General features: G+C 61.6%; 7 protein-coding genes across 8 annotated transcripts; 3 read left to right on the forward strand and 4 right to left on the reverse strand.

Moving 5' to 3' along the window:
* Nucleotides 1-423: 423 nt before the first annotated feature.
* Nucleotides 424-2035, forward strand: BAX (BCL2 associated X, apoptosis regulator). The gene is made up of 6 exons (XM_021003431.2): nt 424-549; nt 762-813; nt 909-1073; nt 1155-1290; nt 1423-1527; nt 1689-2035. The coding sequence occupies exons 1-6, from the start codon at nt 507-509 to the stop codon at nt 1788-1790; spliced, it is 603 nt and encodes a 200-aa protein (XP_020859090.1). The 5' UTR covers nt 424-506; the 3' UTR covers nt 1791-2035.
* A 1507-nt stretch (nt 2036-3542) lies between these two features.
* FTL (ferritin light chain) lies at nt 3543-4893 on the forward strand. Its single transcript, XM_021003433.2, has 4 exons — nt 3543-3874; nt 4149-4295; nt 4441-4566; nt 4657-4893. Exons 1-4 carry the CDS (start codon nt 3767-3769, stop codon nt 4810-4812), a joined length of 537 nt encoding a protein of 178 aa, XP_020859092.1. The 5' UTR covers nt 3543-3766; the 3' UTR covers nt 4813-4893.
* Nucleotides 4894-5104: 211 nt separating this feature from the next.
* Nucleotides 5105-11912, reverse strand: GYS1 (glycogen synthase 1). Its single transcript, XM_021003429.2, is given in 17 exon segments — nt 5105-6061; nt 6164-6244; nt 6363-6526; nt 6608-6703; nt 6800-6926; nt 7343-7456; nt 7543-7621; nt 7729-7788; nt 7946-8018; nt 8021-8051; nt 8143-8263; nt 8398-8515; nt 8781-8925; nt 9005-9190; nt 9304-9495; nt 10206-10387; nt 11621-11912. Coding segments are annotated over 17 exon segments (2214 nt in total). The 5' UTR covers nt 11739-11912; the 3' UTR covers nt 5105-5734.
* A 280-nt stretch (nt 11913-12192) lies between these two features.
* On the forward strand, nt 12193-18479 carry RUVBL2 (RuvB like AAA ATPase 2). Its single transcript, XM_021003430.2, has 15 exons — nt 12193-12326; nt 12817-12871; nt 14299-14354; nt 14455-14596; nt 14846-14975; nt 15103-15169; nt 15429-15535; nt 15621-15714; nt 16590-16713; nt 16844-16938; nt 17016-17134; nt 17231-17350; nt 17859-17988; nt 18117-18231; nt 18352-18479. Exons 1-15 carry the CDS (start codon nt 12315-12317, stop codon nt 18375-18377), a joined length of 1392 nt encoding a protein of 463 aa, XP_020859089.1. The 5' UTR covers nt 12193-12314; the 3' UTR covers nt 18378-18479.
* Nucleotides 18480-18577: 98 nt separating this feature from the next.
* LOC110219772 (lutropin subunit beta) lies at nt 18578-20280 on the reverse strand. Of its 2 annotated transcripts, none has more exons than XM_021003428.2 (3): nt 20184-20280; nt 19013-19189; nt 18578-18927 (listed from the first exon to the last, which is right to left on the reverse strand). In XM_021003428.2, the coding sequence occupies exons 1-3, from the start codon at nt 20274-20276 to the stop codon at nt 18688-18690; spliced, it is 510 nt and encodes a 169-aa protein (XP_020859087.1). In that variant the 5' UTR covers nt 20277-20280; the 3' UTR covers nt 18578-18687. The 2 variants fall into 2 exon arrangements, with proteins under 2 accessions (XP_020859087.1, XP_078002118.1); XM_078145992.1 differs by having other exon boundaries at nt 19541-20276.
* A 223-nt stretch (nt 20281-20503) lies between these two features.
* SAXO3 (stabilizer of axonemal microtubules 3) lies at nt 20504-23613 on the reverse strand. The gene is given in 6 exon segments (XM_078145991.1): nt 20504-20840; nt 21196-21323; nt 21426-21587; nt 21663-21863; nt 22014-22063; nt 22066-23613. Coding segments are annotated over 6 exon segments (963 nt in total). The 5' UTR covers nt 22151-23613.
* NTF4 (neurotrophin 4) lies at nt 23504-25602 on the reverse strand. Its single transcript, XM_078146266.1, has 3 exons — nt 25486-25602; nt 24487-24615; nt 23504-24257 (listed from the first exon to the last, which is right to left on the reverse strand). Exons 1-3 carry the CDS (start codon nt 25600-25602, stop codon nt 23631-23633), a joined length of 873 nt encoding a protein of 290 aa, XP_078002392.1. The 3' UTR covers nt 23504-23630.
* Nucleotides 25603-25811: the final 209 nt, after the last annotated feature.

Here is a 25811-nt window from a genome sequence, read left to right on the forward strand (position 1 = left end):
GGGGGGCAGACACCCCACGCAAAGCACCACGTATTAGAGATATGCGAGATAAATTGGGGCTGGTCAGCCGAGGGAAGGCCCCAGCAGCGGACGGGAGGGAGTTGAGCTGAGAATGGAAGCCCCCTGAGGGAAGGCACAGTAGGCACTTCAAGAATGCCTGTTGGCTGCTCGACACATTGGGGCGGCACCAGGGACCCTGGGATGGGTACAGGCGCCGGCCTGGAGACCTCTGAAATCCATGGTGGGGTGGGAAGTGAAGGTCCTAATGAACAAAGGCACGGCCCCTTTAAGAGGAAAGCGCGGGAGCGCCGGGGAGGCGGGGCTCCCACAGACACGTGCGGACTTTGCTTACCCCGGGAAGGCGCCTCACGTGACGGGGGTGGCGCGCTGGCTGGGCCGAGAGCGTCACGTGACGGAGGCGGTGCGTGGGGCGGGGCCACGAGCACTTCTCCGCCTCCCGGGCGCGCCCGGCCAGAGGAGGCGGCGGCGGTGGCGGCAGCAGCGCGATGGACGGCTACGGGGAGCAGCCGCGAGGCGGTGGCGATCCGGGTACGGAGAGCGCTCGCGGGAGCGGCCGGGCCGGGCCGGGGGCCGGGGGCGCGGCGGCTCCGGGTGCTGGGTTCCGGCCCGCGGCTCCCCCGCCGGCCGGGCCTGCCCAGACTTGCCGCTGCTCCGGGGGCCGGCCGGGAGGGAGGGGCGGAGGGCTCCTCGGCCCAGTGGGCGTCCCAGCCCGCCGACCCCCGGTGTCTTCCTTCCCGCAGAGGCCACGAGCAGTGAGCAGATCATGAGGACCGGGGCCGTGCTGCTGCAGGGGTGAGCCGGGGGCCGGGGGGTGCCCGCGCGCCGGGAGGGGGCTCCGGGGACCGGAAGGCGCCGAGGCTGCGCTGAGCCCCCCACTCTCCGCGCAGGTTCATCCAGGACCGCGCGGGCCGGGTGGCTGGGGGCGCCCCCGAGCTGGTCCTGGATTCCATGGGAGACTCGGCCCCGCTGCCCTCGGACCCCCGGACCAAGCGGCTGACCGAGTGCCTGCGCAGGATCGGGGACGAGCTGGACAGCAACATGGAGCTGCAGAGGTAGCCGCTGCCCTGGCCTGGCCGGCCCTCCGCCGCCCGTGCGGCCCCCAGCCCCTCTGAATGGCTCCCTCCCCCCCGCAGGATGATCGCCGCGGTGGAGACCGACTCTCCCCGGGAGGTCTTTTTCCGAGTGGCCGCCGAGATGTTCTCCGACGGCAACTTCAACTGGGGCCGGGTCGTGGCCCTCTTCTATTTTGCTAGCAAGCTTGTGCTCAAGGTGTGAGGGGGGGGCGGAGGGGAGGGGCTCGCGGCTGGGCAGACCTCCCTGCTGCCGGGGCTCCTGCAGAGCTGCCCTGGGCTGGTTGGACGGGCTGCACTCCCGACCTCCTTTCCTCCCTCCTCTGGCCAGGCACTCTGCACCAAGGTCCCGGAGCTGATCCGAACCATCATGGGCTGGACCCTAGACTTCCTGAGAGAACGGCTGCTCACCTGGATCCAGGAGCAGGGTGGCTGGGTGAGCACACCCCCCCTTGACCTCCCAGTGACCTCACGTACTTAATGCCCCCCCCTTCCCAGGGCCTCCCCTTTCTTGACCTCCTTGCCCCTCCAGCCTTCCTTCCCCCTCTCTCCTGGAGAGCCCTAACTTCCTGGTAATCTCCTTGGCTCTTTCCCTAGGATGGCCTCCTCTCTTACTTTGGGACACCAACCTGGCAGACAGTTACCATCTTCGTGGCTGGCATCCTTACAGCTTCGCTTACCATCTGGAAGATGTCCTAGGGGGGGCTTGGGGGCCTGGCTGCCCCCACCCTCATTCCAGCTCTGCTTGGACTGTTTTTAGGATAAATTATGGGTTTTCCATTATGGGGGGGGAGGGAAACACATTTTTCTTACTTTTGTAATTATTTTGGGGAGTATCCCAGTGACTTTGGCAGTGCCCCAAAGCTGGATGTTCTCAAGCTGCTGGCTACGGGGTGGTGGGGTGAGTAGTAGCCTTGGCCAATAAACACCAACTCTGGAGCAGGCCCTGCTGCAATGCCTCTATTTTTGAGGACCTCCCCCCCCCCCCCGCTCCTGCCTCATTTATCCCCTTCTGCAAAATGAATCATAGTTGGCATAGAGAGTGCCCAGAGTGTGACAGGCTTCTTAGGTAAGCCCTCAGTTTTCTCTTCTGTAAAATAGTGGGCCAGGTGAAGCAGGGAGCTTCCTACATCTGGGCCTGGCCCAGTTAACTTCCCTGTTGGCTCCTGGCTCCAGTGTGGCTGGGGTGGGAAGGTGGGGCCTGGCTGTGGTCAAAGGCCAGGCAGGAAGGTCTCTGATGAGTCTGAGTTGGGGGGGGTTGGTAAATGGATAAACCTGAACCCCAAGGCCTGAAGCTGTTTTGTTCCCCTCTGCTGGCCAGCAAGACAACTGCCCTTTCTCAGCAGTCCCAACTGACACCAAGGCTTGGAGGCAGAGGAAAAAAGCACCCAGAAAGTCAGGGAGCTGGAGACTAAGAGCCACTCTCAGGCCCCCCCCTGGAGAGGCAGGAAGGCTCACTGAGGGCCTGCTTTATGGGGATTAGTCAGCCAGTCCACAGGCATGGGTCAGGCTGGGGACACAGAGGCTGGCCTCCAGAGGAAGAAGACAACACAGAGACATGCCCCGCAGTCACACATACAAATACATGTGTACATATGTGTATGAGACTAGGCAACATAAATGGGAGCTGGGCAAGCATGGGCTCGGCTGGAGGGAAAGCCCACCAAGGGCATACCAACAGACTTAAGCCAGCATCTCTGGGGGTGGGCTGGAGGCTTCCCTGGAAGCAGGAGACCCTCTCAACTGCATCAGGGATGGTTTGTGCCCTAGCCCAGCCTCCACTCCTCCCCCCAGAACAGCAAAGAGGAAGTTCTATTAGCGGGGAATGCCCGACTCCCCCCCACCCCAACACCAGGGCTGGTCTCAGCATGACTCAGCGCTGTCCCCTCTCCCTGATCTCAGCGTGACTCATCTCGGACGTCTGCCACCCCCCAATTCCTAACCCTAAACCCTTTCGATTCCCCACCTCGCCATCCACCCATATTCTCCCCAAATCCCTCAGTCCCCTTCTGTCCAGGGAAGCCACGGTCGAAGTGGAAGCTGAACTCTCTGAGGGAGGAATCCTAGGACCTGGGTTCAAGTGTTGCTTCTGATGCCCACTGTCTGTTCTCTCAGGCAAGTCCTGAACCTTCTCTGAGGTTTCGGTCTCCGCTTGGGTCAATCGGGGGCCGGAGCGAGGCCCTGCGAGACCGCTCATCGACCAGCCCTTTTGTCCCCCAGACCTCGCAGCCCTGGGCCTCCCATAAGTTTTGAACTTGCTCTGCACCCACACGTGACCTTCCCTGAACGCGCGATTCCCTTCCCCCCTTTCCCGCCTCTGCTCGCCCACCTCCAGCCCGCGCCCCCCCATTGGCGGCCTGATCCTGGGCTCTCGTTCCGTGCCTCAGGATTGGGCCGTGGCCCCGTAGGTCCCGCCCCCTGAGCCCCGCCCCCGATCCTGCTTGCTATAAGTACTCGGTCCCGGGCAGCCCCTTCACACCGCGTATCCCCCGCTCTGGTTCTTGCTTCAACAGTGTTTGGACGGAACAGATCCGGGGTCCCCCAGCTCCCCTCGCTTTTTGGCCTTCGCTTTTCTGCAGTTCGCTAGCTCCTGGGACCATCCTACCCCCGCCTCCGGGACCAGCCACCCCCCGCCTCAGGGACCAGCAACCGCCTCCACCTTCGCCGTCGGTGCCATGAGCTCCACCTCCCAGATCCGCCAAAACTTCTCCTCTGAGGCCGAGGCCGCTGTCAACCGCCTGGCCAACCTGTACCTGCAGGCCTCCTACTCCTACCTGTCCCTGGTGAGGCTCGGGGCGCCTCCCCTCCCCTGATTTCCTCTGCGGTCAGGACCCCCTCCCCGGGCCCCCTTGTGCCCCTTGCACTCGCAGGGACTGCGCATGCTCACCCCCCCCCCCCCGCGCGCCTCTCGCTGCCTTCGAGTTTTCTTCGCTCTGCCGCGCGCCCTTTGTTCTTGTTTAACTGGGACAGGAAAAGCTCAGGGGTGGTGCCGTCCGGGCCTGGTGGTGCGCATGCGTGCACTTGGCCGGGGCGCTCACCAGCTTCTGCTTTCCCTAGGGTTTTTACTTCGACCGGGACGATGTCGCCCTGCCTAGGGTGTCGAGTTTTTTCCGTGAGCTGGCAAAGGGCAAACGCGAGGGCGCCGAGCGCCTTATGCGGCTCCAGAACCAGCGTGGGGGCCGCGTCCTCCTCCAGGCTGTGCAGGTGGGTAGCGGACAGGCTGTGTACTACATTTCCCAGACGCCTCTGCAGAGATACCCTGGTGGAAGCCGCTGGGCCGCCCCCAAAGGTTTCTGGGAAATGAAGTTCTTTGGAGTTTCCTGTCCCTGAGCCTTCTCTTCTCTCCCAGAAACCTGCCCAAGACGAGTGGGGCCGCAGCTTAGATGCCATGCAGGCTGCCCTGAACCTGGAGAAGGGCCTGAATCAAGCCCTCCTGAAGCTGCACGCCCTGGGCTCGAGCCAAGGGGATCCACACGTAAGTAGCCCAGAGGACTCCCGGCTTGGCACAGGACCCAGTTCTGCTGCCTCCTGCCCAGCCTTCACCGGTCCCTCTCCCCTTTCCTAGCTCTGCGACTTCCTGGAGAGCCACTACCTGGCCGAGGAGGTGAAGCTGCTGAAGCACCTGGGCAACCACCTGACCACCTTGCGCCACCTGCAGGTGGACCCCCAGTCCGGGCTGGGCGAGTACCTATTTGAGAGGCTGAGCCTGAAGCATGACTAAAGAGCAGCCGGACAGGCAGCTCCAAGGCGGAAGCGAGAACACAGTACTATGCCTACAATAAAGCTAGCTGCTCACCTACCACCTCTGCGCGATTCCTTGGGGCAGTGGGTGGTTGGGGTGGACTGGATGGTCAAGATCATCAAGCTTTAACCACAACCTCTTTTGGGAGGGTTCAGGGCTGGACTCTTGGGTTGGAAGTAAGGCAAAGCTGGCTCCTTAAACACCAGCATCTTCCAGGCCCAGGTGCCTGGTTGCAAAGCACAGCACTGGAGGCAGTTGGTGCACGGGAAGGTCAGTGGTGGAGAAAAACCTTTTATTCTTTAAACATATAGGCCTTTTCATCCCTGGAAGGATAATTAATTCCCCAGCTATTGGCCCTCCCCCTGGGCTGGGGGTTGTCACAGACATTGCACACACACACACACACACACAGATACACATAAAGCCCTTGGTCTTGAGCATAGCCAGGTTCTAGGGTAGTGGGGACAGGCCAAGGGTGTAGGTGGGGATCATCTGGGAGTGCATGATAGTGAAACTGCCAAGAGCCGCAGGGGCCACCAGGGAGAGGGTGGCAGGTCCCGGTCTGGGGCAGGGGCCTGCCTGGAGTGTACCACAGGAGCTGCCAAGCCAGGGTGCTTACTGTCCTCTAAAATGTGGATGATGGAATTCTCACAGAGGGGACATAGGCAGCTCAGTTCTAGAATAAAGTGGTCCTGGAAACTGGGGCCCCTGGAGTTCTAGAGCAGAGACTGGTAGAAAGGTGGGAGGTCTTGGGGACCCTCCCTTAAGGCATCCCTTAGGAAGCAGGCTCTAGAAGACGTTACACAGCCTGTGCAGAACAGATGGGGCTGTCTGGATTTAGAATCAAGGAGCTGGCGGCCTGGGGCCAGGAGGAAGGGAGGGAGAGCCTGGCAGGCCCTACTTAATTGCGCTCCTCACCCAGAGAGCTGGCAGGGCTGAGGGGCTCACTGGGCGTGCTGGGAGAACTGGAGGGGGCTGTATCCACAGAGCCCCTCTTGGCAGCTGAGGCCCGCCGGGACCAGTCAGGAGCACGAATGTTCCTTCGGTCTTTTTCGGCTTCCTCATCCTCATTGTAGCGTTCACTGTCCTCCTCGTAGCCTGGCTTGCGGGGGCCATTCTCCTCCCCCTCTTCCTCTTCTTCCCCCTCACTCTGGTGGGGGCTGGAGTGGCGAGACAGTGAAGGTGATGGGGGCACTGAGGCTGGCCGTGGGTAACGGAAGCCCTGTGTCTGGAGGAGGAAGGGGGTAGTGAAAGGCTGTGGCAGGTCCCCTAGGCCCAGGCCCCAGTCTTCCTTCGGGCATCTCCCTCCCTCAGAACCCCAGCTACTCACAGCATCAGCATCATGAGGCTCATATGTGAAATGATCTGGGAAGGCCCTGGCCAGGGCCATGTGGCGGGCGAACATGTAATACTAGGGGATGAGGAGAAGGGGAGGATTAGCCAGGGGCAGACTGATGGAGAGTTTGCTCTGCCCTGGGACTGTGGGGCCTTGAGCTGGGGAGCAGAGGAGCATGGGGGAGGGGTCCTACCCGGCCTAGATACTTCCAGTCCAGCAGATCAGAGAGCCGTTCCGTGCGGTTCCGCTGAATGATCCGCTGCCTCCGGCTCTGCTGGCAGAAACTGTACAGGAATGAGGTCAGCTGGGTGCAGGAGTCGTCCAGGCTTCGGAACCTCCGGTCAAGGATGTAGATGCCTAGAGACATGAGGGGGTCACTCAGGTGGGGAGGGGAGGGACTCGAGCCTTGCCAGCGTGCTCTCACCTGAAGGTACCCACCGTAGGCAGAGGGGTCCGCAATGTGTTCCTCCATGAAGCAGCCGAAACCAGAGAGGTTGGTGGAGATGCTTGGGATCCCCATGACAGTGCATTCCGCTGGGGAAGAGGGGGGGTTGGTGAGGGACCCCTGAACGGCACCCCGGCCTACCCCACTCCAGCCTCCACCCCAGCCCTGCTGGCCGCTCCCCTCACCAGGCGTGTAGCCCCAGGGCTCGTAGTAGGAGGGGAAAACTCCCAGGTGGCAGCCCCGGACAAACTCCTCATAGTCTACTGGGAGCAGGGGACTGGTGGAGGAGAGGAACTCCGGATGAAAGATCACCTGGGGTTTGAGAGAGGGGCGGAAGAGAGGGGGAGGGAGAAAGAAAAGGAGAGGGAGGGAGAGAGAGAAGAGGGGGAAGAGAGGGGGAGAGGGAGGGAGAAAGAAGGGGAGAGGGAGGAAGAGAGGAGGAAGAGAGAGAGAAGAAGAGAGAGGGAGAGGGAGGGAGAAAGAGAAGAGGGGGAGAGGGAGAGAGAGAGAGGAGGAAGAGAGAGAGGGAAGAGGAGGGTGGTTAAGCCAAGGACCCAGGGAGGGTGGGACTCCTGGCTTTATGGGGTAGGGCCAAGGGTCTTCCCTCAGAAGGTTAGTCAATTTCACAGGGGATCCTCCCCCTATAAGGTCCTCTTTGCTTGCTCAGGAGTGTAGTGAGACAGCCTCTTGACGGGGCTTGCCCGGCCAGAAGGGCTGCAGGACATCACCTTGACCCGATCAGTGCTGCTGTTGAAGAGGCCTATGCGGCGGATGGTAGTAAGGATGGGGTCCGAGGAGTCATCCAGCATGTTGTGGGTGCACACAGGGGGGAAGGACTGCCGCTGAGGGGAGCAGGAGAGCCCGTCAGGGGTCAGGCGGCCTGGAGCGCCCCAGACCCTGGCACCGGCTACCCGGCAGAGGGCCATACCTGTGTGGCGAAGATGGCTCTCTTCATCATGGTGAAATCCTCCTTGTCCAGCATCTTGTTCATGTCTGGGAGGCTGCCACTGCAGGGGGGCAGGGGGCAGGGTCAGGGCAGCAGCCAGAGGGGAAGGGCAGAGGTGGGGAGGGAAGACCCCAGGCCCCATCCCACCCCGTTAGCCCCATCACTCACACCAGAAGGGATTCGTAGAGCTTTCTCCCAAACTTCTCCTTCACTGTGTTGGCCGTGTCCCTGTGGGGGGCAAAGTAGGCTTCATCATCAAAGGAGCCCTCCCGGAGGGCCCAAGGAGGAGGAAGAAGAAAGGGGCTTGGGAGAGAAAGGAGGCGAGCCCAGCCAGGGCCCTGCAGAAAGAGGAAGCAGAAGCTGGGCTGACGGGGGCGGGGCTCACCAGAGCTGCTTCCGCACGGCCTGGCCCTTGAGGGTCTCCACGTTGAAGTTGTTGGTTCTCGCAGGCATGATAAGAAGGCCACCACGGTCTGCTCACTGCCATTCACCTGCGGGGCAGGGAGGAGGGAGGGGGTCAGGGCTTCCCCCCTGCCCCCGTGGGCACCCCCATCCCTGACCAGCACCCCACAGGCGCCTGACCCTGAGCAGGTAGTTGAGGCGGGCCAGGGCCTCCAGGAAGACATCGGCGCCCTTGTTGGAGAACTCGTAGCGGCCGGCGATGAAGAAGTATAGGGTCTTGTCCAGATTGAAGTCCAGGTGGCTGGGGGGAGGACTTCCTCGGTCACCCCTAACGTGGTGACCACAGAGCCCCACCCAGAATCCCCAGGAGAGAGCGATTCCCGGGCATTTCTGAAGGGCCCACTGAGCGCCTGCTCCTCGGAGGGGGCTCCTCACCCATAGAAATGGCCCCTCACAAACTCCTGGATCCGAGCCTTGCTCTGGGCATGCAGGTTCTGAAACTCATGCATAGCCGAGAACTTCTTCACATTGAGTCCGTTGGGGGTCACGATATCTGGGCAGAGGAGAGCCAGCAGTCACCGAGGCGCTCAGGACCCCGCTCACCCTGGGCACAACCTCCCAGAACCCAGCCCTGACCTTGCATGTAGAGTAGAGGGACAGCAGCAGGGGCTGCTGGAAGCAAGCATTCATTACAATGGGCTGAGCTGGGCTGTGCTTGGAGGCCCCCCCTTTCTGAGGACCCTGGGGCAGACAGGCAGGGCTTAGACAACCCAAGGCCAGGCCATGGGCAGAACTCCGGGGGACAGCCCACTCCTCACCTGGCTTCCTCTTCAGCAGATGCTGTGCCTCGATGGCTGTGATCTGGGACACGGTGGTGAAGACGTGAGCACAGTGGGCAGCTGCTCTTTCCATGCAGTACCGGTGGTAGATCTGCCGCTCCCCTGCCTCCTTGTCCACGTTGAACTGCAGGGCGGAGCACAGAGCTCAGCAGCCCAGGCCTCTCCTGGCCACCCCCCGGTCCCTACCCGGGGGGCCCCCTCACATTTTCCAGATTGTTGTAGAAGTCCACGGCCCCGGCGCAGAGGTAGCGGCCCAGCAGCGTGGCGTGCGTGGTGAAGATGGTGGCCACTGGCAGCTTCCGGGCCCTGCATAGGCACAGGCCCACCCCCGCCAGCCACTCGTGGAAATGGCCCACGATGAACGGCTTCTCTTCACTCTGCGCCCAAAACTGCAAAAGAGACAGAGGGTCCCGCCGGTGTGCACTCCTTCAGCCCCAGGGCCCGCAGGGAGGCTGGGAGAGGGAGGAAGCAGGGCCAGGGTGCTGGCCCCTTGGGTCCCTACCTCACCCAGGAACCAAGTGGTGAGAAAACCAAAGAGAACTGCGTCGTTGGCTTCACGGTCGTACCAGGGGACCCCGATACTGCAGGTGTCCCAGAGCTCGCCCTTCCACCGCTCCAGGGCCCAGGCGGCAGCCCCCACGTCCAGCAGCACCACGGGGGGGCTGCCCTCAATCAGCCAGCGGCCGAAGTACACCTGGGGGGATATGGGCATGTGGGCAGGGCCCAGGTCCCCTCCCATCTCCTCCCCATCCCCTTCCAATGTCAAGCTGTCAAGCCAAGACCTCCCTTTCTATCATATCAGCTTAGTTCAAACAAGGGTGGCTGATAAGGAAGGCCTCTTTGTCCACCACCTCAGAGCTCCCTGGGGGCTGGGAGGTGCCTGCTGACCCCCTCACCCCCACCTCCCCGCAGCCAACCCATCCATGCCTCCATCCCTTGCCCCTACCCCCTCCCTGTGGCAGTGCCCCCCGCCTCCCTTGCCTGCTGCCTTCTCTAAATCTGGGTTTCCCCCTGGCAGAGAGGCCTATAGCCCCTCCCCCCTCCCAGCTGTTTGCTGCCCTTTCCACAGCAGGGGGAGATGGGGGCTATTCTTAGGCTGTGACCCTGCCCTCCTCCCATCACATGGCCAGCACCTGCCTGGGGGTGGGTAGGTGCACTCTGGGGTTCTCTGGGGACAGGCCCACGCCCGGGGCTTTAGCCCTTCTGCTGTCCGGAACAGACCCAGAAAGCCCCAGTGTGACAGTTCCCTGGCCTCCACCCAGGCACCGGCAGAGCACAGGCATATGTGGTAGGGCTGTGCCCCAGAAAACACTGGGCTTTAGCGCTATGCCTGCTGTGTCTACACCATCCCCGGGTGACCTTGAGTGAGCCCCCGGCCCCGTCTGGGCCCGTTTCCCCTCCTACCTTGCAGCCCTTGCTGTTCATGGAATCCAGGGTCTTGCGCAGGGCTGGGGTGGGGGGCTCCAGGAGCTCCACCTGGGTCCGCACTCCCTGCTCTGTGTAGGGCCCCACCAGGTAGTAGTTATCCCCCCACTCGTCACCGGTCACCTTGGCTTTGGTCTGAAGCACGGTGTAGATGCCCCCCACTGCCAGAGAGCTCGGGTCAGGCCCTTCCTGGGGGAGGAGGCTGGCCCACCAGTCACTTCTTTCCTGCTCCCTGCTCCCTCCCACATTTTCCCCAGGGCCCTCACCCTTCCCTGGGCCTGCCAGGACTTCCCTCATTCTGGCTGGCTGGTCTCAGCATCCCTACTGCTCAAAGTGTCCGAGTATTTCCCAGTCCTCAGGAGCCCGGCATCTCGGCTAGCCTCAAGGCACCAGGACTCAGCATCAGGGGCACCCCTACAGCCCGGGGCTTGCTGGCAGTCCCCCTACCCCAAGCGCACTGCCCCCAGTCCCTCTCTCTGAGCTCTCTGTCCCGCAGCCCAGCCTCCCCCCCAGAGCCCTGCAGGGCTGGAGTCCCCCACCTCTGTGCATCCTATGCACCCCAGCCCCATGCTCCTCTTGCCTCCCTCCCAGCTCTGCTCTCAGCCCGGGGACCCCAGGCTTCTGTGACTTGGTCTCCTCTCTCGTCCCTGGCCAATCTCCCACTTTGGAAATACAGCTCACATACGCCTTTTGTCCCATGGACCCCGAGATTCCAGCCACAGGGACCCTCACTTCTTGGTTCCCCCAACTCTCTTCTAAACCAGGGACCCCAGGGTCCCACTAGTCCTTCAGGGCTGCCAGTCCCTCCTCACACCCCCAGCCTGAGAATTCTGACCTTCCATCTTCACTTCTAGCCCAGGGGGCTCCATTTCCCAGCCTCTCCCAGGGTGCCCAGTAGCCCTCCGTCTGAGCCACTCTCCCCCTCCCCTCCTGGGGACCCACTGCTCCAGCAGCTTGGAATAAGGCCCCTCGCTTTGGGGCTGTCTCAGTTACCTTGCCCACTCTTCCTCCCAGGTTTTGAAGAAATCTGGGAGGGGGATCCTTCCATTTTTGAGACTGCGGCAGCCCCCTCACCTCAGCCTAACACCCTTTCAAATGTCAAGTGTCCTGGAGTCCAAGAAACAGGGAAGCCGGGCCCCTGGCCACTGGGGGCCTGTCTCTGGCCCCCTCCCCAGGGCCCTGGACTTGTGTCCTAAGCCCCATGTCGCCCTGGCCTGTTCCCTGGGGGGTGACACCCCCCGCCCCCCCTTCTCCAGGGGATCACCCCCCGGGAGGCCACACCATTCCGCCCTCTCCTGCCTCCTTCCCGGGGAGAGGTGTCACCTCACCCCGCCCCCCCTTCCCCTTTTTAGAGGGTGTTACCCACCCCTCCCCCCTTCGGGGGGGGCGCTCACCCTTGTTGGCCACCTCCCAGGCCACCTCGAAGAGCACGGCGTTGTCCAGGTCCAGCTCATCCTCCCAGTCCTCCAGGCCGGGCAGAGAGGACACGGACAGGCTGCGGCTGAGCGGCATGGCGGCGACGCACGGGGTGCACAGCGGCCTGAGCCCGAGCTGAAGGCACAGGCTCTGGGCCCGGGGCCGCAGCGGCAGCCTGACCCTTCGGCCCCTCCGGGCCTTGCCCCGCCCCCTGGCCCGCCATTGGGGCGCCCAGGACCGCACCGCCTGATTGGCTCGCTGCGATCCTCGCACTGTCCGAGGCGTATGAAGCCGGCAGGGGAAGGGGGGGGACACCGAGTGTACTGATTGGTCAGAGTCCCGGGCTCGGCGCCCTTGGGGCGGGGCTGAACACTGCGGGCGCGTTCACCGATTGGCCGAGGGCGCACGTCTATCTCCTGGACGTGGGCTGAGGCTGCCCGCTGGAGCCAAGCGGGGCGCAAGGGCGCGTGGGGGACGTGCGGATCTTAAAGGGGAAGTGTTGACATTTCCCGGCCTGCTGGCACACGGAGCCACATCCTCCCACCCTCCTATCTTCTACCGAGAGGAGCTGGAGGACCGCTTCAGGCTAGAGTAGTCGCTGGGGGGAGGGAGGGGCTAGTGGGCACTTCCGCTTCCTGTCCAGCGGCGGATGAGCGGCGGTTGGATCGCGACATGGCAACCACGGTTCGCAAGGGCTGCGGGGTTGGGGGACCTGCCGGGGTGGAGGGGGGGACGGCCAGGGACGCCTTGTCTTTCTGCCTCCGTGGGCGGGCATGGGAAGCGGGAGGCTGCGCGGCGGGAAACTGAGGCAGCCGGGGGAGGGGGCGGGTCTGGCGTGGAGAGAGGGGCGTGTGCGCGCATGTGCTGCGGCCGGGGAGCCCCATCGCCTCCCCCGCGCTCCCGCTTTCCTTCAGAGCTGGTGCGGGTGCCCCCCCTCCCTCCGAGTACCCAGAAGGGCATTGATTATGCGCTTGCTGTGTGCCGAGGGCGGAGGGGGAGAGCCCCGAGCTCACGGCTTAGTGAGGAGACAGCCCCCAGCCCGGAGCCCCCGCGATCCTTAGGGCCGGGACCTAGCGGCAGCCACCTCCGCCCTCGATCCCCCCTCCCCCCGGCCATCGGAGGGTGCGGGGGCTCCCCGTGGACTCTGGGCTCACTTGCCTCTTCCCGGCCCTAGGCAGCGACCACCAAGGTTCCCGAGGTGCGGGATGTGACAAGAATCGAGCGCATTGGTGAGTGGGGCGGGGACCCCCAGATGCCGGCCCCCATTCTCAACTTCATGGCCAGCGAGGGCTCGTTGCTCCCTTTGAATCGGGGACCACCTGGCCGCCCTCCCCCTGCCAGTGGCCGCTGTTCCGGGTCCTGGATCTTCCTTTTTTTTTTTTTTGTCTAGGCAGTGGGGTTAAGTGACTTGCTCAGGGTCACACAGCTAGTAAGTGTGAAGTGTCAGAGGCTGGATTTGAACTCAGGTCCTCCTGACTCTAGGGCTGGTGCTCTATCCAAAGCACGACCTAGCTGCCCCCTGGATCTTCTAAAATGATGTTACTAGTTAGACTTGAGAGAGTAACTCAAGGTTTGCTGACTGCTTTACAAACACTATCTCATAGTATGACTCATTTTACAGTTGGGGAAACCAAGGCAAGCAGGTTCAGTGACTTGCCCAGGGCCACACAGCTGGGACGTCTCTGAGGCTGACTTTGAACTCAGGTCTTCCTGCCTTCAGGCTCAGTGCTCTATCCCCTGGGCCCCCTAGCTTCTGACAAGCCTTCCTGACCCTTCTCTTTCCCTGTCTCCAACAACCCTTTGTGCCCTTGCCAGATTAGAGAATAGACTTTCTGTTGCACAGGTCTGATTACATTCCTCCTGTGCTCACAAGTCCCAAGTGGCTCCCTGTTGCCTAGCCACTAACACTCTGGTTTCTTTGTCTCACCACCAGGCCCTACTGTGGTTTGTTCTTTTTTTTCTCCTGAAGCATAATATGTTTTGTTTTGAAAAAGTGTTTGCATTGGTGGATTTTGTTTCCATAATCCCAGCATTTTCCACTACATCCCTTCCTTGACCCCAGTCTGAGAAGAAGGAGAAAGTTCCTTAACAGGAGCCAACCTAGAAAACAAAACCTGGCCTCAGTGCTTTACAGCATAGCCATGATGTCTTAGCTCTCCCAGGAAGCAGGGGGAGGGGGTCTCATCTCCATCTTCTCCCCCGTGCTCTGTGTATGCCAGCCAGAGGGCCTTTGTGCACCTATGCCCCTGCCTTTTTTCTCGTTTTTTTTGTGGGGGGGGGGGCTAGGCAATGGGGTTAAGTGACTTGCCCAAGATCACACAGTGTCTGAGGCCGAATTTGAACTCAGGTCCTCCTGACTCCAGGGTTGGTGCTCTATCCACTGCACCACCTAGCTGCCCCTGCCACCTAGCTGCCCCTCCTTTTTTCTCCCCAGCTCCATTCATGGCCACCACCCCTAGGAATGCTTTCATGGTCCCTCCACTCTCCTGCTGCAACTCTGGGTCCCTGCCTGTGGATTAGAGGGAGGGGGGTGTGTGTGTGTGTGACACCTCTGTCTACTTTGCATCCAGCTTGGGGAAAGCCAGGGTCTCTGGGCCCTCAATGCACTCATTGCCCATCAGTGGGTGGCTGTGTGTGTGTTCTCTCTGCCCACTAGGTGCTCACTCCCACATCCGAGGCTTGGGATTGGACGATGCTCTGGAGCCGAGACAGGTAGAGGAAGAGGGATAGGCAGGAGGCCATGGCCATGGGGTGGGGAAGGAGGGCTCTCCAGAAGTCCCCCTGTGATGTCTGCCCACCCTTTCCTCTTCAGGTGTCCCAGGGAATGGTGGGGCAGCTGGCTGCCCGGCGAGCCGCCGGTGTGGTGCTGGAGATGATCCGGGAGGGAAAGATAGCCGGCCGGGCAGTGCTCATTGCTGGGCAGCCCGGCACAGGGAAGACAGCCATTGCCATGGGTAATCCAGAGAGGGCAGGGTGGGGAGCAAGAGGGGAGAGGGGAGAGGGTTGGGGCAGGCCTGGAGGGTCTCTGAGCATCTTTAGTGCTGGAAGGGCCTTAGCTTGCTCTTCTTGAATAGGGCCCCAAGGCCGTATAGCGAGTCAGAGGAACTAGGGCTGAACTCTCCTGGCTGAACCAGGGTGGGCGGGAGGGAGCAGGGGCAGGCCATTGATTCCAAGCTCTCTCCCTTCCCTCCTCCTCTTCTGAGGCATGGCCCAGGCCCTGGGACCTGACACACCTTTTACTGCCATTGCTGGCAGTGAAATCTTCTCTTTGGAGATGAGCAAGACAGAGGCCCTGACCCAGGCCTTCCGAAGGTCCATTGGGGTCCGAATAAAGTAAGTGTGCCTGTGACTTTTTGGCATCTTTAGGACAGCATGTGCTGGGGCCTGTTTGGAGGGGCTGTCTGGGGGAAGGAAAGAGTGACCTCGGTCCTTCTGAACCCTCCCTCTTCTTGCCTGCCAGGGAAGAGACAGAAATCATTGAAGAGGAGGTGGTGGAGATCCAGATCGACCGTCCTGCTACAGGCACTGTGAGTCTCAGCCTGGGGAAGGTGCAAGGGGGTTTCGACAGGACAGGAAGGTTTCATTAGAGATCCTGGATGTTTGCAGAGTCCCAAAGCCAGAAGGGTCTGTCAAGATTCATGCCGACCCACCCCCACAATTTAGAGAGAAAGAAGCAGCCCACATTGTTGCGGGCAGGGTCCAGATGGAGTCCTGACTGTGTCCCTGCTTCTGGACCCCGTCTTTTGGGGACAGGGTGGGCTCAGGGCGTACTGTCTCCCCTCCCAGGGCTCCAAGGTGGGCAAGTTGACGCTGAAGACGACGGAGATGGAGACAATCTATGATCTGGGCACAAAAATGATTGAGTCCCTCACCAAGGAGAAGGTCCAAGCAGGGTGAGCAGAGGGCGGCCCCGGGGATGGAGGGGGAGGCGGCGAGGAGCATGGCTGAGGTTTCTTCCACCCCCATTGTGCCTTCCAGGGACGTCATCACCATTGACAAGGCCACAGGGAAGATATCCAAGCTAGGGCGCTCCTTCACCCGTGCCCGGGACTATGATGCCATGGGCTCCCAGGTACAGTGCCAGGTTTGGGGGTGATGCTGTCAATCCTCATCTCTCTGTGTCCAGCCCCTTCTCCTGTTCCCCTGGACTTTGTCCTCTGTTCAGCAGAAGCCCGGGTCTGGCCTTGTCACCGCCTCCTCAGTAAATTCCCCGTTACCTCCACAATCACACACGAAATGCCATGTTTGGCGTTCGAAGCTCTTCCTGAGCCCACCTTACTCCCCGAGGCACAGTCTTGGGGTCCGGCGACACCGGCCTCCTGGCTGTCCGGTAAGCCTGGCCCTTCGTCTGCCAGCCTGCTCAGAGCCGTCTCCCTCCTCATCCACGGGGGGCCCAGGCGGGAAGCCGCCTGCCCTCCTCTTGGCCTTCCCTCCGCCCCATCTCTCCTGTGGATTCTCTGGGCGGTTGGTTGTTGTCTCCGTTAGAGGAGGGCGGGGACTGCTTGTTTTGCCTCTTTCGTATGCCTGGGGTTTAGCCCAGGGCCTGGCACACAGTAGGTGCTTAATAAATATTCTTTGCTTTCCTGACTCCCCCCAGTAACATCTCCTCACTTCTCTCCGTCCGTCCTGTACCTCCTTCCCTCCCCCCCCACCCCCAGGTTCCATTGACCACTTCACCTCCATCCCTCCCTTCATCCCCCACCTAACGCTGCCACCACCTGGTGCTCTCTTAACTTCCAGGCCAGCCTGTCTCCCATAACTCACCTCCATACCTCCCCCAGGTCCTGGTTCCAGGTTCTCCTCCTGGATCCCTGAGGACTGAGGTTTGGCTTTGGGCTGTTCCCTGTCTGCCCATCTCTGTTTCTTTCTGTCTCTCCCCTACCCCCACTTGCTTTCTTTTGCTGATCCTTCTGATTGGCTTTTCCCCTCAACCCTCTTTTGCTACAGACCAAGTTTGTTCAGTGCCCAGATGGGGAACTTCAGAAGAGGAAGGAGGTTGTGCACACAGTCTCTCTCCATGAGATCGATGTCATCAACTCGCGCACACAGGGCTTCCTGGCGCTCTTCTCAGGTGAGTGCCAGGCTGGGCTTTCCCGTCGTGGGCCCCCTGCCGGGTTCCCTGCCAGCGGCTTTCTTTTCCTGGTCTGGCTTTTGCCCCGTGGTGGGCCTGTGCCCGTCCGCTCACCTCAAGCCCTTCCCAGGTGATACAGGGGAGATCAAGTCGGAGGTGCGGGAGCAGATCAATGCCAAGGTGGCTGAGTGGCGAGAGGAGGGCAAAGCAGAGATCATTCCAGGGGTGAGGCCCAGGGAGTCAGGGGCAGGGTGAGGGAGGTGCTGGCGGCGGGGGTGCTGATCGCCGTTCTGGCTTTCCAGGTGCTGTTCATAGATGAAGTCCACATGCTTGACATCGAGAGCTTCTCTTTCCTCAACCGGGCACTGGAGAGCGACATGGCCCCTGTACTCATCATGGCCACCAATCGCGGCATCACCAGGTCAGGGGGACAGCCTGGAGGTGGGGGGACCCCAGGGAGTGTGGCTGCTGGGCCTAGGGAAGAGTTAATTTGGGTGGCTTCTCACCTGTCCTCCAGAATCCGGGGGACCAGCTACCAGAGTCCCCATGGGATTCCCATTGACCTGCTGGACCGGCTGCTCATCGTCTCTACCACTCCTTATAGTGAGAAGGACACAAAGCAGATTCTCCGAATCCGGTGAGAGAGGGGCTGGGCGGGAGCCCAGCAGGAGTGCGGGCTGTGGCTGTTATTCCTGGGTGAGGCCTTAGGGAAGGGGCCCCCAGAGGCCTGAGGGGCAGATTTCTTGATGTTACTGAGGGCCAGCCAGAGCACAGCCCCAGTCTGGGGCACAGACTGGGACAGTATTTTAGGCCGAGCCTGCCCTTGCTCTTGGCATGGTCCCTGGGTGTGTCCCCAGGGAGAAGGCCTGCCCCATGTATCCAAGGGGCTCCTGGCATGGGGTGCGGCCTCCCTTTGGTCCTAAACGACCCTTGTGCTCAGTTGGTGACTGGCTGCTTGGGGAGGGCCCTAGGCTCCAACGCCAGTTTTGCCCACAAAGCCCCTGAGCCTCCTTGTAGCTGAGGAAGCCAGTAGAACTTGGGGGCATCTTGCCCAGACTCAGCCATCCAGATGGGGCCCTGACTCAAGAGGGCCCCATAGGGGTGAGCCCGTGGGGGCCCAGGCTGAGCCGTGGCTGGCCCTGCAGGTGTGAGGAGGAGGATGTGGAAATGAGTGAAGATGCCTACACAGTGCTGACCCGGATCGGGCTGGAGACCTCTCTGCGCTACGCCATCCAGCTTATCACGGCCGCCAGCCTGGTGTGCCGGAAGCGCAAGGTGGGCCCCTGTGTTCTGCCCATCCCCGCTGTGGGCTAGCAGTGGGGCCAGGCAGGTTGGGCAGACCCTGCCCCCGCATCTGCAGGAGGGGCTCTCAGCTCCTCCCCTTCCTCTCCTCTTCCCCGCAGGGTACTGAGGTGCAGGTAGATGACATCAAGCGGGTGTACTCGCTCTTCCTGGATGAATCTCGGTCCACACAGTACATGAAGGAGTACCAGGATGCTTTTCTCTTTAATGAGCTAAGTGAGTGCCTGCCCTGCAGCCCTCCCTTCCTCCTTGGGGCTGCTCTCTCCCCAGTGGCTGGGGCTCACTCTCCCTGCCAACCTCTGCTGACCCCTTTCCCCTTGCTCCTTGTTCCAACAGAAGGTGAGACCATGGATACCTCCTGAACCTCCTGGACAGATCCACACAAACTCCCTCCCTCATCCTCTCCATTCTTCTACCTGGGTTGTGACATTCTGACTTTCTATAAAATTGTTCTGGAAACCTCATGCCTCATGGTTGGGTTTTTTTTTTTGGTGGAGGGGAGGTGACCCCAGGGGCTAGGAGAGTGCTGGCTTTTAAATCCAGGCAGACAGGACACCAATGGTGAGATGAGAAATCTTTATTGGGGATTGGTGGGGAGGAGGGGATGGAAAAGGGGAGTGGAAGGTGCCACCCTAGAGGTGAAGGGAGAGGCTGGGGCCCCAGGTCTGGGCCCTAGAGGAGCTGCAGGCTGAGTTGAGGCCGGGTGCAGAGGTGGGGTCGGGCCCGTGGACCCCCGCAGTCCGAATGGCTCAGGCGGCAGGATCCACAGGTGCAGCTGAGGGCCACAGGGAAGGAGAAGACAGGGTCCACACCAGGAGGACATCCGGGCAGCCGGATGGAGGAGAAGCTCAGCTCCCTATACGTGCAGACCAGCTGAGGGCCAGGAGGCAGCGCAGCTGGAATCACTCGCACCTGGTAGGGGAGGGATGGGAAGCCCAGTGACAAGGCTGCCAGGAGGGGAGCTCTCCCACCGCCCTCTGCACCCCCTGAGCCTCACCATGCTGGGGCAGTAGCCAGCACAGATGGTAGTGGTGAAGGTGACGCACACTGGGCAGGCATCGCTCTCTGCAGCCAGGGTGGCATTAGTTGGTCTGCACAGGGGGCGAAGGGGGCTTGCTCCCCAGGAGCCTCCCTTCAGCAGCAGCAGCGGCAGCAGCAGCAGCACTATTAGCTCCTGGGGAGGAGGGTGCAGAGCCCAGCTCAACCTCATGAGGAGGGAGCCAGGCATCTACGACCCCATGACCCGCCAACCTCTTCACATTTAGGGACTTGAGCCCTCCCACAGGTTCCCATACCCTGCCCCTTGTCTCTAAGGGCCCATGTTCTCTGCCCCCCACCTGCCTCAAGGGTCTTAGAAGGTCCCTCTCCTTGTCCCGTGGGTCCCCTGGGTGTTGGAGACCCCTCTCCCACCCAGTTCCCCCTTGGGCTTCCTGGGAATTACATCCCTGCTCCTGGGGTCTAGAGGCCCTTCTACCACCCCTCCAGGCTTCTCTGGTGTCTGGCTCCTTGGGTCCTGGGCTCTGACCTGGTGTCTCTCCATCCTGCACTCCACCGTGCCAGCTGCAGCCGAGGCACCTTATAGGTCCCAGGCAGTGGGGGCGGCAAGGCCACCAGCCTCTCTGCTTTTGGCTGGGTAACCTGGACACTAATCCCCAGGGCAGGCGGGGGGCGGGCCCAGCCGAGGTCACTGAAAGGCTTGCATACAGGCCAGGCTTTAGGTGGCTTTAGGGTTCCCAAACAGCCCTGGGGTGTGGGCAGGCCAGGGAGCATTGTCCCCAGGCTGGAGAAGGGCATGAGGCTAGGCCAAGGCCAAGGCCACAGCCACCTCAGAGAGCTGGGAAGAGTGGATGCAGACCTTTCTGTAGTCTCAAATGGGGGCCCCATCTCAGGTGTGTGCTGGGGATAGGCCAGAAGCCTCAGAGGTAATAAGGAACCCATCTGTGGAGGTGTGCACCCCAGGATTCAGGCCCTAACCAAGACCAAAACTGCAGAACTCAGGAGACAAAGATCATGTTATGGAGAGGAGAGACGATACAGCAGCTTTGGCACCCCCCCCCTCCCCGTCCCATCATCTTCAGCTCAGGCCTTCCCCCAGCTGCGCCAGAACCCATAGCAAGGGCTCAGTGAGGTGCCTGTCACAGGATGCAAGGACTAGTCAGAGGACCCACCTCCCAGGCAGATCGGGGCAGGGGTCTGGTAGCCCCCGCCCCCAGGGCAGGTGTGCCTGCCCCAAGCTCCGCCCCAAGGTCCAGGGCAGGCATGCAGGTGAACTCTCGGAGGCTCCAGTGGGGAGGGCAAGGCCTCCTGGCCCTGCACCAGCTAGTTGGGGTGGGATCTGTTCCAGGGCCAGGGCCGTATTCTCAGGGGCTCCGCCCCAGTCCCGAGGGGGGTGTGGCTTGCCCCAGCACCAGGGGAGTGTCCTCAAGGGGCCCCGCCCCTCCCCTGCCCGACGGCCGTCGCCAGCCTGCCAGCGGGCAGCGCGCAGAGTTCAGACGAAGGCGGGTTTGAGGCTGCCATAGCGAGAGTTTTCGGTCTGGTAGACGTGGGGCACGGTCTGCATGCCCGGCACAGGCTTTACTTGGGGTCCCACCCAGGGAGCCTCCAGGGGGCAGAATCGGTCAGTCACGCGCAGTGGGTACTGGGGCGGCCCGTAGGACTCTTTGGTCAGGGACACGGCCCCGCGATGGGGGACGCATGGGCGGGCCTGGCCGAGGCGGGCCACCCGAGGAAGGGGCTGCAGAGGCTCGAGCACCAGCAACCTAGGCTGTTTGCAGAAATCTTGGTGCGTTAGGCAGTTCTTCCGGGGGCAGCCGGCCATCTCCTTCCTGCTCAACCAACGGGAGGAGTCCGGGTCAGAACTCAGGGCCACCCGAGGGAGCCGAACGAGAGGGAAGGGACGCCTGCGTCCCGGCGGAGACGCAGCTTAACTAGAGGGTGACAGAGTCTTTCCCTGAGGTGTGGGGAGGGGAGGGACGCGCCCGAGTCCTCCAGGGGATGGGGATGGGGATGGGGGCGGGGGGCGCGGGCTCCAGGGTCCTCGAAGGGGCAAGGAATTCCTGAATCCTTAAGGGGACTCTGCTGGGAGAAGGGGCTCCTGGGTCCTCGAAAAGGGGTTGGGGTGATGCCACGGAGGGGTGTGCTTCAAGGGTAGGCTGGGGAGGAGACTGGACCACGGCTCACCTGGTGTAGTAGCGGAAGTCTCTGGCGGTTGTGGTCAGGTAGGGCTGGTGGCGGTTGAGCACACCCTGCTCCGGGATGTAGAGAGGCAGCCCGGAGAGGGCTGGGTTCTTGCTGGAGGGGATCAGGGCCTGGACGGAAGGGGAGGGCGCAGGACTAAACATGTCTTCCAGGGTCTCTAGCCACCATCACCCCACCCCAACCCCCATCCCCTCTCAGAAGCGCGACCTCACCTGGCTGGGCCCCTGGGCGTGGTGATCGGCTAGCTCCCAAGGTTGGGGCCCTGCCCGTGTGATGGTCTCAGGGCCCAGGTTGGGCCAGCCCTGGTACTTATCCTGCATCTCACTTTTCTGGTACGCCATGGTCAAGGGGTGCCGACAGGACCGGAGCTGGAGCTAAAGAGAGGGGGGAGCTGGAACCACCAGTCTCACCCCTTCCCCTCCCCGCCTCTCAGAGTCCCAGCTTCTCACCTTCTCTCCCAAGTCCTTGATTCCTAGCGTCCTTTTGACCCTGGGCGTGAGCGCGTACTTGGGCTGCGCGTACACATCGCCGTGAGTCTTGGGCCCATGCGCCGCACCTGAGGACGTCTCCCAGCGACTGAAGACCTCGTCGAAGTCCAGGATATGGGAGTCTTGCTTGAACGCCGGGGGGAGGCTTTCGGGGACCGTGGTCTGGGCGAGAAGGAGGGGGAAAGGTTACGGCACAGTGTAAGACCTTGGAGCCCTCCCCCAGCTGCAGTCCCTCCCCCAGACCTGCCCCTTCGGTGGTCTACTCATTTTCTTCCCAGCCCTGTCCCTTGGGGACCCAGCGGTCCTGCTCACCCGCACTTTAGGCGGGGGAAAGGGGAGGGTGCTGCCTGGACCAGGGGGGACGCCCACACTGCTGCTGAGTTGTCGCGAGTCTGGCCGGGGTGGCCTCCGACTGCCAGGACCCTCGACGGGGGTGCCCAGGAGGCCATAGTGTGACGGCGGAGTGAAGCCGGCCATGGCCTAACCAGGCCTGGTCTCCTTCTTGGCCTCCCCTTGACACCTCCCCCACTGTTGATGCCGTTGCCCGGGAGACAGACAGAACCTGCCGAAGCCTGGATCTGGCCAATGGGGGCTAGGGGATGGGGGTGAGGGTGGAAGGAGGCGGGAGAGAACTTCAGAAAGAGTCCAGGTAAAGGACTGCGGGCAGAGCATGAGGGAGAGATGGAGAGAAAAAAACGTGGAGAGGCAAATACAGAGGGAGAGTGAAAAAGATCCTGAGACTAGGAGCAGGAAGGGGGAGGGGCAGGAGAGCCACATGCTCAGAGACAGAGAGCTAGTAAGACAGAGGTAGGAAGAGGTAGGAACCCAACAAGACAGACACACAGGGGTGTACAAACACATAGACAGAACCCAGAGAAGCCAAGGGACAGAAAGACAGATAGTATAGAAATATATGTATATATTCATATATATGTATGCATGTATGTATGTATGTAAGAAAGAAACACAAGTAACAGACATGTCTAGAGAATATTTGAGACAAAACCCCACAAAAACATCGGGAAAAGTTCCAGAGATGGACAGAGATAAGGACAAAACACCCAGAGACAGAGCCTGAGCTCCCAGTCACCCTGATGGGGATGACCCACTAGAGGGCTTATGGTCTTGGTGGACCCAAAGCAGGCAGAATCCAGTGCCTCTTAAATTTGAGGATGGAGGGTATGAAAACTGCAGCTTTCAGCACCAGTCTTCTTTGATTTTTCTGTCCCATGGCCCTCAGGATGTTCCATCCCCTGATCTAAGATCTGCTCAGCTCCCACTGGCCTGGTCCAGGTAGGGTCAGAACTGCCCCTCTACTCAGACTCTTACAGATGGATGGAAACTTAGAGATTATCCAGTTCATGAACCCTTTGCCCAGCAGAAGTCCCTGCTGTTTAACTTCTGCTTGAACACCTCCAGGGACAGGGGACTCACTCCCTCTCCAAGCATCAGGGCCCCTGATGGGACAGTTCTGAGGGCTGGCAATTATCCCCACTATAGATTCTGCTTCTACCCTCAAGTGTGGGACATAGTGCACTGGGTCCCTCTGCTCCAGATCTGTGCCTCTGTCTTGGGTCTTTGAGCACTGTGAGCCTGGGGCTTAGTAGTCTTTTGTGAGCTAAATGCCTCCAGCTCCCAGAACTTGACCTCCAATGGTGATTCCACTCAGGATCCCTTAGTTCAATCAAGTGGCCACCAAAGACAGAAGGGAACTTTCCATGTCAAGTAGTGTGACCTTTCGTAAGTCTCTTTCCCTTTCCAAGCTTCAGTCTTCCCCTGTGTAAAATGTGCCAGGTGTTCTCTTAATTTGAATGGAAATGAAGTTCTCAGCTATGAGCTTCCGTGAGCCCTGGGTCAGCCCGGGGAGCCCCTCGATGCCCAGAGAGTGGGAGGCATTTGCCCAAGGTCACACAGCCAGCCAGTTTGGAATTAGGCCCGCCCCCCAGCAGTGGCCCGGCTGAGCAGGGTGCACACACAGGCCGTGTCAATGCGGATCCACCTCCAGCCCACTCGGCCCTGCCCGTCTGCAGTCAGCGCCCGAACATAAGACTGTTTGGCTTTGCATTCAGACACCCAGTGTCTTCTGTCTACACCACGACAGCCGGCCCCGCCTCCAGGACCCCCAGCCGCTTTGCATCGGGTCTCAAAAAAGTACTGGCGCAGGGGGCCCCCTCCTGCTGCAGGCACCTCCCCCAGGACCTCCACCTCGCGGCCCCGAAGGTCCACAGCTGTGCGGCGGTCGGTCACCCAGCCGCTGACTGCATCACACACAGCCAGCTCGCCCCGACGGCCAGCCTCTGCTGCGGCCCCAGCTTCTCGCCGGCTCCGGTTGGCTGGGGCTGCTGCCAGGGAGGCCTCCAGGAGGAAGAGGAGTGGGGGCCCTGAGGGTGCCCCCCGAGACAAGGCCACCCTTGGGGACAGCAGGTCCCACTCGGGTCCTGGGAATGGGGGCAATGGTGGTGGCTCCTGGGGGACCACTCCGGATAGGACCCATAGAAGAAAGAGGAAGAGCCAGATGTGGAGCGGGCTCGATGGGAGAAGCATCTCTGTGGCCACCTGGTAAAGAGAGGGGTGGTGGTCAGAAGGGCAGCCCTTGAGTCCGTGGGGAAGGCTAGAGGTCCAGGGATGTCAGGGCTGGGCAAGTCCCTGCCCCTATAGAGGCCTCCAGACTCCCCTATCAGCAAGAGGAAGACGTTGGACTCTAATCGCTAAGGCCCCCTTTCATTTCTGATTAGGAGAAGAGGGAAAAGGGGAGGAAGACCCTAAGAGAGGATCTTGGGCTTACCACACTTCTCAGGGCCACCTTCTCTTGGGCCCTGGGCTGGGAGCTCCTGGGCTCTGAGGGTCCCTTGCCAGGGTCTCCCAGGGCCCCCTCCTCCCAGCCATCCCAGGAGACGGAGAGGGGGGCGACCACCTAGGAGAAAAAAGGGAGGGAAGCTTGGGAGCAAGTCTCCCCCATGTCCTCCTGAAGGACCCAGGCATCCCCTCCCCCAGACCAGGGCCCTCTGCGCAGGCCCCTTCCCAGGTGACGGGAACCTGACTGGGATGGGAAGCAGATGTCGGGGAGGGGAGGCGGCTGATGGATGAGGCTTAAGGGCTGGAAAAGATTATGTCCCTCACGGCCCATCCATCTCCCAGACAACAGAGGGGGCTGGGGGCCAGGAAGCCTGGGTCCCCAAGAGGCGCAGGCTGGGGGAATGGGGACTCCAAGGTCCCTGAGGGGGCAGGACTGGGGGGGGGAAAGGGACGCCTGAGACCACAAAGGGTCGGGGTTTGGGGGGTCGGACGCCTGGACCCGTAGGGGGCGGGGGCCGGACTCGGGTCCCCGAGGCGTCTCCCAGGAATGTTCCCTCAGAACTGGGACAGGCCAGGACCCGCCCAGGGCTTCAGTTGCACATACCTGGAGCTGCCGCCCGGGCGGAGGCGGGCAAGGAGTCGGGGAGGGAGGGAAGGAGAGGGTGGGAGCGATTTCTATTCCTCCCCGGGAGTCCCAGGCGTCCGGACTTAGCCCCCGCCCCCTCGGGGACCCAGGCTGCCCGGCCCAGCTAACGGGAAAAAGGGATAGAGTAACAAAGCGGATCCCGGTCCGAGCCTTCCAGCACGCCTGAGTACTCCCTCGAACTGCTCAGAGACTGGGCTGGGCCCTGCCTGCCTCCTGCCTCAGTTTCCCTGTCGGGTCCTGCCCCCAAGCTCCTGAAGTGCCTGCCCCCTTGGACCTACGGCGGGTCTGAACTCCTGGATCCCACCCCACTCCCTCCTTCCTGACATTCGGCCCGGACCTTACTTGGGACACCCTCCTGGGCTCGGGACTCTGGCTGCCGCTGCTCCCTGGCGCCGGGCTCCGCGCGCCGCGCGGCCCGCTCCGGGACAGGGGGGCGGGTACTAGACTAACCCCGCCCATCTGGGGGAGTGACCAGCAGTCCCGCCTACACGGTCCACCTTGGCTGCTCTGAGACCGGGACCGCCGAGGAATTTGGCCTAAGCGCCTCCCTCCCCTTGGGCACTCAGGCGCCGCCTCCACCCGACCCTCCGACACACACCCCCTTCCTGGACCCAGGCGTCCTGGCCCCAGCTTCCTTCTCTCCTGTGCCAGAGAAGTGTCAGTAGGGA

Source organism: Phascolarctos cinereus, unplaced genomic scaffold (assembly GCF_003287225.1).
Source record: "Phascolarctos cinereus isolate Bilbo 61053 unplaced genomic scaffold, phaCin_HiC Scaffold_726;HRSCAF=1367, whole genome shotgun sequence".
NCBI classification, from domain to species: domain Eukaryota; kingdom Metazoa; phylum Chordata; class Mammalia; order Diprotodontia; family Phascolarctidae; genus Phascolarctos; species Phascolarctos cinereus.